This window comes from Leucopleurus acutus, assembly GCF_964270905.1.
Source record: "Leucopleurus acutus genome assembly, chromosome: 16".
Taxonomy (NCBI): domain Eukaryota; kingdom Metazoa; phylum Chordata; class Mammalia; order Artiodactyla; family Delphinidae; genus Leucopleurus; species Leucopleurus acutus.
The window spans coordinates 60,377,326-60,390,588 of NC_139158.1; the positions used below are offsets into that span (position 1 = coordinate 60,377,326).

The window sequence follows — 13,263 nt, forward strand, 5'->3', positions numbered from 1 at the left end:
CTCCAACTGTTCTCCACTGACACCACCATCCTATACATAATGAAAAATCCTGGGTCGGCTGAATCAGATTGTGGGGAATCCGGGAATTTATCAAGTCAAAAGCCCCCCCTTCCCTAATTCTTACACGAAAGTTGCAGAACCACGGTATTAGAATTTGAGGGAGGAAAAACCCGAGTTGCTTTCTCTGCAATCTTCTTTTCGAATGAGGAAACTGAAGCCAGGAGAGGAGAAGGGACCTGCCCGCAGCCTCCCTGCGGTCTAGGCTGAAGATGAGTCCGGATCTGGGCACAGCCCACTCCACCCACCCAAGCCACCCCGACCTCCGGCTTTTGCCCCGCTCGCCCGCGGGGATCCAGAGCTTTCAGGGCGGGCCACCAGCTCGCGGGCCGCTTTCAACCTGGGGAACTGGGGCGAAGGGCCCGTAGCCATTGGCCGGGGCGCGGCGGGCGCCTCCCCATTGGCCAGGGCGGAGTCCCCCGCCCCGGCCGGGGCGGCCTCGGGACTGGCCCCTCCCTCGGCTATAAGGCGGTGGCCAGCTGAGCCGTGGGAGCGCGCGGGAGCGCACGGCGGGGCGCGGCAGACGCTGGGGCGCTGCGCACCAAGGGAAGCGGCCGGCCGCCCATGGCGTTCGCGCTGCTGCGCCCCGTCGGCGCGCACGTGCTGTACCCGGACGTGCGGCTACTGAGCGAGGACGAGGAGAACCGCAGCGAGAGCGACGCCTCCGACCAGTCGTTCGGCTGCTGCGAGGGCCTGGAGGCGGCACGGCGCGGCCCGGGCCCCGGGGGCGGGCGGCGGGCGTCCAGCAGCGCGGGCCCGGTGGTGGTGGTGCGACAGCGGCAGGCGGCCAACGCGCGGGAGCGGGACCGCACGCAGAGCGTGAACACGGCCTTCACGGCGCTGCGCACGCTCATCCCCACCGAGCCGGTGGACCGCAAGCTATCCAAGATCGAGACGCTGCGCTTGGCGTCCAGCTACATCGCGCACCTGGCCAACGTGCTGCTGCTGGGCGACGCGGCCGACGACGGGCAGCCGTGCTTCCGAGCGGCGGGCACCGCCAAGAGCGCGGTCCCAGCCGCCCCCGACGGCGGCCGCCAGCCGCGTTCCATCTGCACCTTCTGCCTCAGCAACCAGCGCAAGGGGGTGAGTGCGCGCGGCGCTCCAGTACTGCGGCCGCAGGGTCAAGGAACGGGCTTCTTACGGAGCAAAAGAGGGGCCGAGACCCCAATGAAGAGAGGGGAAAGAGACGTGGAGTCGTCGGGGGTGCAGCCCTCCAGGCCCAGAGTTTGGTGTGGAACAGAACCGCTCACAATGTTCCCCAGACAAGGGGTGCAGGGAAGCCTAGAGCTCGGGCGTGATTTAGAGGATGGGGATTGCCATCGAAGGACACCCCCTCCCACTAGGAGTGTGCTGGGAAGAGCGTGTGGGGAAATCATAACAAAGGCTGTCATTTATTGAGCTCTTCCTATGTACGGGGCCGCGCGTTCCTGGTTTTCTTTTTACCTTCACAAGAACCCCGTCAGGCAGGTAGTTCTGCCCGTTTTATCACTGGTGAGGACCTGGGGCTCAGAGGGGTGCCCATATTACACAGCTCGAAAGCCAGAATGCAGGCTCTGGGTTTGCTGGGTATGTGTTGCCCTGAGCTGCCCTTACCGTAAAATAATTGTCCCATATCCTGAGACTGACCCAAGGGCAGGAGACTGAGAAGAAAAGGGGATGCACAGCCCCAGTCAGGAGCCTGAGGTACCCAGCTGATGAGCAGTAGGTGTGAAGCAGGGGGTCTCTTGAGGATACCCAGCCCCCAAAGAGATGGAGTGCTGGGGAAGGGCACTGTTGAGTCAGCCGGGCAGAGCTGGAGGTAAGCTCCTGTGGTCTGTCCTAAGTAAGGATGAGAACCAGGCTGGTAGGGGACGGACGGGGCTGAGTAGCAGCAGAGGTTGCTGGGGGGTGCTCCTGGTTGAAAGCTGGCCCTCCTGCACAGGCCCCAAGGAGCCTGCTTCATCCCCAGCCTTTCCCCTTTCTGGCCTGGGCTTTTCTTAGAATAAGGAGGCTTGTCTTGTGATAGCTTTGGATTCTAGCAGCTAATATTTATAGCTGGGGAAACTGAGGCTGAGAGAGTCCCTGACTGGCCCCCGTGGCCTTTTGGAAAATGAAAGAGTATGGGAGCACAGGGAACTCTGCTCAGTATTCTGTAATAACCTAAATGGGAAAAAGATTTGAAAAAGAATAGATACATGTACAGGTATAACTGAATCACTTTGCTGTACACCGGAAACTAACACAACATTGTTAATCAACTATGCTCCAGTATAAAATAAAAATTAAAAAAAAAAAAGTCCTGGGGGATTGGAGTCACGCCTCTGGGTCCCCTAGTCTTTGGTTCTCACAACTTCCCCCGCTCCCCTCTTCACTCTGTTCTGTCGTGGCCTCAGACCACCCCCTTCTGGCCTCTCACCTGCCATTGCTGCCTCAGTTTCCCTAAGTCAGTCTTTTTCGGTTCCGATTTGAACTCTCTCCAGGGTCCCTGATCCTCCCAGCTGTGGGCCCTGGTCTGCGGGCCCTCGGCAATACTCCCTGACTGCTTTTCACCTATTCACTCAGTTCGGCAAACCTTAACTACCCGACAGCTCTTTTTTGTCGACTCTGAAAACATTCCCAGAGAAGCAGGTTGTGGATGCCCATCCACCACTGTCAGGAACTCCCAGTGTGGGGCCAGGGCAGGGCCTGGAGGTGAAAACAGGGATGTTGTGGTCTGATGGGGAGGGGGCGCACAAAGGGACTGTCAGGGCCAGAGGAAGCCCCTGACCCAGTGGCTAAGTTCCTGACAGAGGCTTGGGGATGGAAGCAGGCAGGTTGAGGCAGTAGGGGAAGATGTTCTAGGAGCAGGACACAGTGAGAGCTAGAGCCTAGAAAAGGAAAAGGGTAGACGTTGAAGGTGGCAACGCATAGAAAGGAGGTGAAGACTGGCCAGTGACAGCAGTGTCAGCAGTCTTGATGAGCACTGATCTCTCGTGCTAAGTGCGCTCCACGTGTTACCATTAAAACCCCCCAGCAGCTGGGGAAGGAGGTGCTCTGGTTATCCCCAACTGCTTAGAGATGCTGTCACTGGTTCAGAGACACCGCCCATGATGGAGTCAGGATTCGAACTCAGGCCTGCCCAACTGGGACGTGGGAAAGGTTCGTGTGGGAGGGCCCTCGGGGAGAGGTTGTGTCCATCAGGTGCCTGCCCCCCACAGCAGGTAGGCTGGGGGCTTCTCTGCTGGTCTCAGGCCTGTCCCACAGATCACAGGGCCTCGCCTGGGTCTGGCTGCTTCCCTGGGATCTGTCTACAGGACCTAGAACCCAGCCAAATTTGGCTGTGGAAGCCATGCTCTCAAGCACACAGGCTCCTCTGGGAATAAGCAAAAGGGGTGATCCTGGCTGGCTCTGGCCCGCAAAGACTTGAGGACTCGACTAGAAGAAAACTGGCTGTCTTGGGGAGCCTGTGGGAGCCTTCCTTCTCAGCTCTGGTGACCAGAGAGCTCCAAGGCCCCAGACCCTGTCCCTTCACCCTGAGCCACCACCTCGTTCCCAGCTGGCTGGTCTGGGGTTGGGGTCGCCATAGAAATAGCTCCCTGTAGCATCTTCCTGTTTAAGGAGGGGTTAGGTGTGGCCCTCTGTGGTAGAAATAGCAAGGGGAGGTGGAAAGGAGGTTCTTGTCTCTGCTCTGTTTTCCCTTTTGTCACCTGGGGGTGGGGGTCAGATAGGGTCGTCTTGTAAGGCCTTCCCCGCTTGGCGTAGCAGCTCAGGAGCAGAGGTGGCACAGAGGGCAGTGGGGCAAGGAGGTCCCATCACCAGATGATGCTGATGTTAATACTTGCGAACATTCATTGAACACTTACTATATACCTGACACTGTGCTAAGGGCTTTACCTGCGTTAACGTGTGTAATCCTCACAGTAACTAACTTTACACATGGGGAAACCGAGGCTCAATGAGCTGAAGTCACTTGCCTGAGGTCTGACAGGTAATCCAAGGCAGAGCAGGGGTTGAAGCCCAGATCTGTTTCACTCTAGCCGCCGCCTAACTACAGTGCTTCCCAGAGCCCTTGGCGCTGAGGCACAAAGAGACAAAGAAGCTGGGGCCTAGTCAAGGCTTCTCCTAAATGCGTTTGGCAGTGACAAGCCTCCTTCACAGCTGCAGCTGCATTTCGTTGCACCCTGGGGTGGCAAGTAGAATTGTTTTGTCCCCATTTCATAGATGAAGAAACTGAGGTTCAGGGAGCTGAACAGTCCCAGCATCCTCAGGGGACACAGGTCTCGCAATGACTGCCAGACTTGGGGTGGAGGTGGCTCTCCCTTACCCTGAGGACTTAGAGTGAAAAGGTGGGAGGCCGGTTTTCTGTCCTCCAACCTCAACACTACACCCCCCACCCCCATCCGCCCTTCTCAGCCACTCTTGCCAGAGTTTGTCTGAGAAGCCCAAGCCCCAGGCTCTGCTGGGACTGTGGCCTCAGCCCTCAAAATAGCCCTGCCTGTGAATGAACACACTGTCCCTGGGCCCGGAGAGCCTCAAGGGAGGCTGGGCTCGCATCTGGATGGATCTGCCCCAACCTGGGCCCAGGAGTGGAGCGGGGCAGCGGGCAGAGCTCCGAGACGGTCAGCTGTTTCTCTAGACGGCTGAGAAAAATGCCGGTCCCATTATCTCCTAGTCGGGTTCGGGGGTGAGCGTTTACAGTGGGATTGCAGACACCATTGTGTCTTAGAAACGGGACAGAGTGTTGGACAACATGGATTTTTCTAGCCCAGCCCTTTTTACCAACTGGCTGGGTGCCTCTGAGCCAGCCATGCAACGCTGGAGGCTGCAACAGAGGGGGTATGCTAAGACCTGTGATCTTGCTGGCTTACAGTGAGGATGAAACCCACATGTCAGACCTCAGGACAGTGGGGAGAGACTGCTCCTGCAGCGTGAGGGGCAGGTGGCTTCCAGGGCTGCCACCATTACCTTGTCTCCCAGTGGACACCCCTGATCCAAGCGGCGTTGGTTGGCAACTGCTCCACGCCAGTCCCTGGGCTGGAACTGGGACTACAGAGTGAAAGACTTTCCCCGACCACCCCCTTGAGCTCCCAGCCTGATGGGAGAACACAGGAGAGACCCCATCTTCCCCTTCTGGGCTTTTTCCTGGCCCCAGAAAGGCAAGAAGTGCTAGGAATTGCAGGAATAGAGAAATCTTCCTAGGATAGGACCAGAGAGCATATTCCTGGCAGAGGGAACACCCTGAATGAAGGCAGGGAGGCCGGAATTCCAGAATCTACTTTTGAGGTTGACGAGTAGGCCACTGGGTATACAGCTAGGCAGTGGGAGAACCACTGTGGGGTGTGTTCTTCCCTTGAGTGTAAAATACTATGATTTAAACTATACTGGATTTTTTTTTAAAGCAACAAATCACACGAGGAAGAAATGAAAAAAGTAAAAAAGTATATAGAGTTAAAAAAAAAAAAAAAGGCTTCCTCCCATCCTGTCTCCTCATCACATTCCTCTCCTCTGAGGAAACCCGTTAGTGATTTCCCGTGTGCCCTTCTCTCTGGACATCTCAGCACACAGGAACATGCACTCAGTCCTTGCTTTCGTCCTTAAACGATATTAGTCCATAAAGAGTCATCCCCTGTTAGTCCATATAGAGTTTCTTCTGCCTTCTGCAAGAACTTGATTGTGCAGCTGATTTTTTTTTTTTATCAAGTCCCCTATTGCTGGACACAGAGGTTAGTTCCAGTGTTCATGATGACCCAACTGAACCCCCTAATACCTCTTTCTCTCTTCCTGCAGGGTAGCCGTCGTGACCTGGGGGGCAGCTGCTTGAAGGTGAGGGGGGTGGCCCCAGTTCGAGTGCCTCGGAGATGAGCCTGGACCCCTATGTCATTTGTTCCAAGCAGGACCCTGAGAAGGAGGCCAGAGGCCAACCACTGGGCGAACAGGGGAAGACCCCAGGAGCTGAACCCAGGTCCCTTCTTTGTGTAGGGACCAGAGGACAATGGCCTGGGCCCATGACCCTATGAGCAGGCCCCCTGGGACATCTCCACCCCACCCTGGAGAGCCGTGAGGACCCATGCAGCCGGCCCGAGCCCTGGCTGGTCAGAGACAAGGCAGAACTTTTGGAAAAACAAAGACTGTTGTTGACAGAGGATGTGTGTGTGTCTGTGCATGAGTGTGGGTGTGTGTATGAGAGAGAGAGAATTGATGGGTTTAAAATAAAAGGTATTTTTAAGTAAAAAATGTTCCCAGCTGAAGAAGGGAGGGGCCTGGGGACATCAGAGGTCAGAGGTGGCCCCTCTCCTGGACCTTGGAAGAGACACAGGTGTCACAGTTGCCACCCTGTGCCCTGGAGGGGGTGGAGCTGGGGGAAGGCAGGGGACCCCCCTTTCTAGAAGTCGAGATAACCAATCTTTCCTCACTGTCTTCCTGAACAACTGTTGGGTGTCTGGTGTGGTTGGTAAAAAAAAAGAAAAATCTTAATTTTATTTATTTTTGAATAAGGAATATATTCATCCACATGGTTCAAAATTCAAAAGGTACAAGAGGGTATGTGGTGAAAAGTCTCCCTCCCTCTTGTCCTCTGGCCACAGTTCTCCCGCCGCAGGCAGGCTCAGCCACTGGTTCTTTTGTGACATCCCTATTCCTTGTGAATAACCAAGCAAATACAGAAATATACATATATGTTTTCTTCCACTCTTTACACAAACAGTAGCATAGTGTACCCACTTTCTGCTCCGTGCATTTTTTTTTTTCCTTAATCTAGCTTGGGTGTTATCCCAAGTCAGTACATAAAGGTAAAGGGTATCTTCATTCCTTCAGTAGCTGTTTATTCCATTTTGTGAACATACCATACTTTGACCCATCCCTTATCCACGTCTTTACAAACAGGGCCAGGTAGGCACGTGGTTTTTCACATGTGCAAATGCGTGTGTGCTGACGGGATACTTTTGCCCATGTTGGAGCTGAGAAGATTTAAAGAAACAATGACAGGGCTTCCCTGGTGGCACAGTGGTTAAGAATCCACCTCCCAATGCAGGGGACACGGGTTCAAGCCCTGGTCCAGGAAGATCCCACATGCTGCAGAGCAACTAAACCCATGCACCACAAGTACTGAGCCTGCGCTCTAGAGCCCGAGAGCCACAACTACTGAAGCCTGTGCGCCCAGAGCCAGTGCTCCACAGCAAGAGAAGCCACTGCAATGAGAAGCCCGTGCACCGCAACAAAGAGTAGCCCCTGCTCGCCGCAGCTAGCGCAGCAATGAAGACCCAACACAGCCAAAAATAAATAAATAAAAAAAATTTAAAGAAACAATGACATCCAAAGGCACGTGGCTGGCACATGGCAGGGTGACAATGTGAGGTCTGTCCACCTATAAAGCCCAAAGTGAGCTCCTTCCCTTGCCCTGGAGATGCCCCAGATTGGGTGCCAGCTCCTGTGACCCTGATTATTCTCCCAGAAGCCCTGGGAGGTGGGGGCCGGTGTTTCCCCATCTCACAGATCTGTCCCTGTGGGGCCAGGATTGGGGAAGCTGTAGAGGCTGGGGGCAGGGGAGACAGGGAGAGGGGCCAGGAGAGGCGGCAGAGCCAGGCAGCCACCCTTTCCTCCAGGTACGTTCATATGCCTTTTTTTTAATCTATTTTTTTAACAGACACTTATTTAGTGTTTACCAGCTGAAGCCTGGCTCTACATTCCATGCCTGTGTCCACTCTGCTCTGTCACCCCCTGTATTTGACCCTCGGACAGAGCCTGAAGTGGGGCTGCCCATTTTGCAGATCAACAAACAATCCCCCTTCAGGAGCTAATTAGGAAAGCACAGTGTACCCCCTGCACCTACCCAGCTCCAGGGCCAGGCAGCCCCTGGCAAAGCCACGGGAAAAGGACTGTGACCTTGTCAATGGCAGGAAACCTGGAAGTGGGGACAGAGCAGACACTTGGGTGCTCTGGGCTGGAGGCCCACTTCTGCCACCAGATTAGCTGGATGACCCCGGAGAAGTTGCTTGACCCCTCTGGCCCTCCCTGGCCTAATCCCTAATCAGCAAGAACAGTTGGGACAGAAAAATAATTATTTGTTTTGCCTTAAGTCGTTTTTAATAGACTATGTACTGGGTAAATAATGTAAGTTGTATCCAACAGCATGCAGTGAAAAGTATGTACCTCCCTCAGGCTCCTCCCCAAAGGCACTTCTGCTGTTTCCTGTGTGTCCTTCCAGAAATGCTCTATACTGATTACTGGTTCTGAAAAAGTATTTATAGATTTCTCTGCTTATGTTTTCATTGTAAAAAAAAATTGAAATACTGCAAGACCCTAGAAATATCACCCATCCCAAAGACAACTACAGTTAACGTAGTAATCCTGAAGAGTTTTTGTAAAACACATACACTTAAACAATCATTTGCAGCATACTGAGTTAGCACTTTTTATCAAAGTATAATATACCTGCAGGACAGTGCACATGCCATTAAGTTACTTTCACAGACTGAGCACACCTGCGCACCCAGCGTGCGGATGAAGAAATGCAATTAGCAGCAACCCAGGAGCCCCTCTTGCACACCTACTCATACTAGGTTCCTTCAGCTGTATTCCCTTTGAAATAGACAACACACAGTATTCACAGTTCAGAAGACACAAAAGAATAAACTGACAATGAGTTTCCTTCCAGCCACTCAATTCCAGTTCTCAGAGGCAATTCTGGTAACCAGAGTCTCAGAGTTCCTTCAGAGACAGTGTTTGCAGATACAGGCAAATCACATATATCTTGTTTTTGCACGAGAGGTAGCATTTTACACACTGTTCTGCACTTGGATTCTTTTTTTTCCTTAACAACACACCTTCAGTGTTTAAAGAGCTGCTTCATGCTTTTTCGCAGCTGCGTAGTGCTCCGTTCTGCACGTTTTGCTGCTTGCTGTCTTCCTGGGGCCTCGTTCCTGGGTAATGGACAGTTAATGTCTTGGGGCCCATGTGAGCTACAAGGCCAGCCCAACACACATGACTTGGGAGAGGCACAGCTGTGGACCAGTACCTCTGGGGGCCATTTGCCTAACATCACTGCTCCCAACACACAAGCTTTCCACCTTCAGGATGGGCCAACCCAGCCAGGCTTCTCCAGGCTGCCTGAGCGAGGGCCGACTCGGGGCCAGAGGATTTAAAGGAGCTCAGGGAGAAGAAACCCAGGGCTGAGGCAGTGGAATGAGCAACTTCAACCAGGCCACCTTGGACCCTGAACAGGAGGCCTAAATATCAGGTTGCACCCTCCACCCAAACCTTATTAGACACAAGGAGCATCAACACAAGAAGTATCTCAGAGTCCATCATTTCACAATGAGAAGCTGAGCCAGTACAGACGAAGCAACCTGCCCGAGGTCCCCCAGTGAGTCCCTGACTCTGCTGGGCCACCGGGAACCCAGGTCTTCCTGCCTACCACTCAGGACTCTCTTCTCTAATTCCACAGTTGCAAGTGGAAGGACTCAGAAGTTGCCCAAGGCAATGGAGAAACTGAAGCCCAGAGAGGGACAGCGATGAGCCAGATTTGCACAACATTTGGAGCTGAGCTGGGCTGAGAATGCAAAGTACCTCCCTGCAGCCCAGGGCTCCTCCACCACATTAAGTTCCTCTCATTGGCCCAGGCCACTTCCATTTTATGAGGCTCCTATTAGATTAAAAAAATTAAAACCCCACAGAATAGAATTCCAAAACCTCTAACATATTTAGCAAGTTAACTCTTAAGCAACCATATACAATCACAAGTATGATGCATTATCGTGAGAACATTAGAGGATTTACAAAAACATCAGTCTGGGTTTCCCTGGTGGCGCGGTGGTTGACAGTCTGCCTGCCGATGCAGGGGACACGGGTTCATGCCCCGGTCCGGGAAGATCCCACATGCCGCGTAGCAGCTGGGCCCGTGAGCCATGGCTGCTGAGCCTGCGCGTCCCGAGCCTGTGCTCCGTAACGGGAGAGGCCACAACAGTGAGAGGCCTGCGTACCGCAAAAAAAAACAAACAAAAAAAAAAAAACATCAGTCCACGGGACACACATGTACGGTTGAACATCTTCGTTCAACCCTGTCTGCATCTCCTGCTATTGTGTATTTTACTTCATCTGGACTTGATATGAAAAGCCTAGACCTGGACAGCAAAATGCAACATGCCCCTGGGCTGGATCCTGTCCTGCAGTGGGGTGATGCTATAGAGGACATGACTGGACAGTTGACAAAATTGGATTAAGAACAACAGATTAAAGTATTATATCAGTGTTACATTCACTGAATTTACTAACAGTATGGTTATGTAAGAGGATATCCTTGTGCTTCAGAAACACACCCTGAAGTATTAAGGGGTAGAGGAACATGATGTAGATGACATACTCAAATGGTTCAGAAAAAAATAATCTGTGCGAGCGAGAGAAGGATAAAGCAAATGTCCCAAACTGTTAAAACTTGGTGGATCCAGGTAAAGGGTATATGTGAGTTCTCTGTACTACTTTTTGTCACTTATCTGCATGTTTGTAGATGATTGCAGAGTGAATAGTTAGAACAAAGTCAAGATCTTGGCCCTAAGATGTGAGGCCTGCCAAATGGTCTCCTGGCCCCCTCTGACCTGCCCTGTTTCAGCTGCCCCAGCAGAGGATGGAGAACACCCCCAGTGGACCCAGGCATCCCTTCCCATGACTCTCAGGCCCCTGTGCCCTTCAGAAGGCTAAGGTGGTCCAGCCCCAGAGCCTCCTGCCACCATGATTTATGTCCCTGTGAGCCTCAGCAGCTGTGAGCACGGGTCCCGCCAGGCGGCCTGCTGGGGGGGCCAGCATTTGCCTCTCAGCGTGTCTAATCCAGACCAGACTTGTAGACCCCATGGGCCTGGGATCAGGCTCCCAGGGGGCCGGGGTCAGAGGGTAGGCCAGCAGGGCCTGGAAACTGGGGAGGTGCTGAGGGTGAACTGGCTGGAAGGCAGGAGACCTGGCCTGGTCTAGCTTGGTCACTGCTCCTGTGTGACCAAGGGTGGGTGTCTGCCCCTCTCTGGGCCTTGGTTTTCCTCATTTTAGCACAGCCTGCACACAGTAGACCAGAAGGGCTTTGTAAACTGGGACAGACTGGCCTTATGGGAGGGAAGACTGGCAAAATTCAGGAGTTGGTGTTTTCTGAGTGCCCAGATCCTCTAGGCTTGGAAAAGTGCCTGACTTTTTTGAGGGCCTACAAGGTGTCAGGCCTTGGTCTGCACACTTTACATAAGTTAATTAGTGTAGCCTACTCAACAAGTTATTGCTCCATTTTATAGATAAGGAAACTGAGGCACAGAGAACATGCCCACGTTCACCTGGCCCCTGGTAAGCAAGTGGATTTGAACCAGGTGTTCTGGCTACAGAGCCCCACTGAGTTTTCAACCACTGGCCAACACCCCCTCACCAGGTATGTACCCAGTCCTGTAAGGGCCTGACTGAACCTGGGCTTCCAGAACAAGACAGAAAAGTCATTCCCCCAGCCTGGGTCTTCACCTCTGCTCAGGGCCCAGCCTGCACTGGGGGAATCAGAGTCTGGGTTTGGGTCCAGGAACCTGCATCTCCCACGGGCTTGCAGCTTTGCCAACACTCCCAGAACTGGAAAGGCTCAAACACAGGGTTTTGGAGGGTTTAAATGGAAGGGCCTGGAGTTCATCTCCTTAGAACCCCTCAGGTTACCAATGGAGACACTGAGGCCCAGAGCAGGCAAGGTGCATCCCCAATATCACATAGCAAGTCAGAGATGGGTCAGAACCAGTCACCGTTTTCACTGCTTGGTGACACCACACCCCCTCGTCCCCAAGCAGCAATAAGCACGAGAGTCAGAGGCACCGCTCTGGGTGACTCACAAGAATGGCCTCACTTAATCTTGCAACAACCCGTGTAAGTTGGTACTGTTGTCATCACCATTTCATAGACTAGAAAATAAGGCCCAAGGTCACCCAGCTCAGCAATGGCATAGAGGTGATTCAAACCCAGAGGGTCTGGCTCCAGATCCCAAGGCCTGAGCCACAGCAAGGAGGTAAACCTCAGCAGGAGGCACAGGATAGAGTTTAACCTCATAGACCTACTTAAGGTGGCTGGCTCAGCCTGTCAGGCAGTCAGTCAACAAACGTGTATTGAACTGCTCGGTGGACCACGCAAGGCTCTAGGGATGGCCAGAGAATAAGACAGATGTCGTGCCTGCTCTCACGGAGGCTGAGGTCTGTCAGAACAACAGGCTCTGAGCAAATGGTAAAAGTATGACGGTGCTTCCAAGGTACGTGGGGATGTGTGAGTGGGAGAGAGTAGAGGAAACGTAAGGATGATGGCTCTGAGGCAAGAAAAGGCTTTGCCGAGTGTGAAAGGTTCTGCAAAGTTGTCCAGGCCACCCCTGCATGGGATGAGTGATGGGACACCTGGGAGTCCCTGGAGCTCCCCTGAACGTAACCTGATAATCCCCGACACGTCTCCTCTGAGCGCCCAGAGCTGCTCTGAGAAGAAGTCAAAGCATGGCGAGCCTCTGCGGACAGAGGAGAAAATAATGGTGGAGGCTCCCAGAGCACCGCATCTGTGCCAGGCGTGGTGTGAGCCCCATGACTCACCTACTCCTCCCAAGCCCGTGAGGCAGGGGCTGTTAGCATCCTCATGGCTCCCCAAGGGCACACAGCCACTGGATGACAGGTCAGGATTTGGACCCAGGCATGCAGAGTCGAAAGCCGCCCCCTTAACCTCCCTCCTCCGTTGCCCATGTGCTCAGTGTCGAGGTTCTGAGGCGGGAGGCAACTCTCCCCAGGCCACTGAGCCGGGTCAGAACCTCTGCTCACGACACCTCTGGCTGCCACCACGCGGCAGCATCCCAGGGCCTCCCGCAGTGCCAGCAAACAGTGGGTGCTCAGCAGGTACGTGCTGAAGGGCCAAGAGGCTGGGCTTCCAGAACAAGACAGAAAAGGTCATCCCACCAGCCTGTGTCTTCACCCCAGCCCGCACAGGGGGATTCAGCGTCTGGGTTTGGGTCCATGAACCTGCATCACATCATGCGGTCTCGTATCCACCCTGCAAGGTGGGCTTTACCCATTTCATAGATGGGGCTCAAAAAGGAGCAGTGGCTGGCCTGAGGTCACACAGCTATGAGTGCAGTTAGACCTCGAACCCGGCTCTGCGATTCATCCCATCTGTAGAAACCCACGCCTGGAAGCTCAGAAGATACTGGCAACGGGCCTTTAGCCATAAAGGAGAGAGGGACGGGCTTAGAGCTTAGGGAAGAGAGAAGGCGCTGACCAG

General features: G+C 53.7%; 1 protein-coding gene across 1 annotated transcript; it reads left to right on the forward strand.

The window, feature by feature from the left end:
* Positions 1-621: 621 nt before the first annotated feature.
* Positions 622-5,877, forward strand: TCF15 (transcription factor 15; the record flags this gene model as incomplete). The annotated part of the gene is made up of 2 exons (XM_082856199.1): positions 622-1,140; positions 5,803-5,877. 2 exons carry the CDS (start codon positions 622-624, stop codon positions 5,875-5,877), a joined length of 594 nt encoding a protein of 197 aa, XP_082712325.1.
* Positions 5,878-13,263: the final 7,386 nt, after the last annotated feature.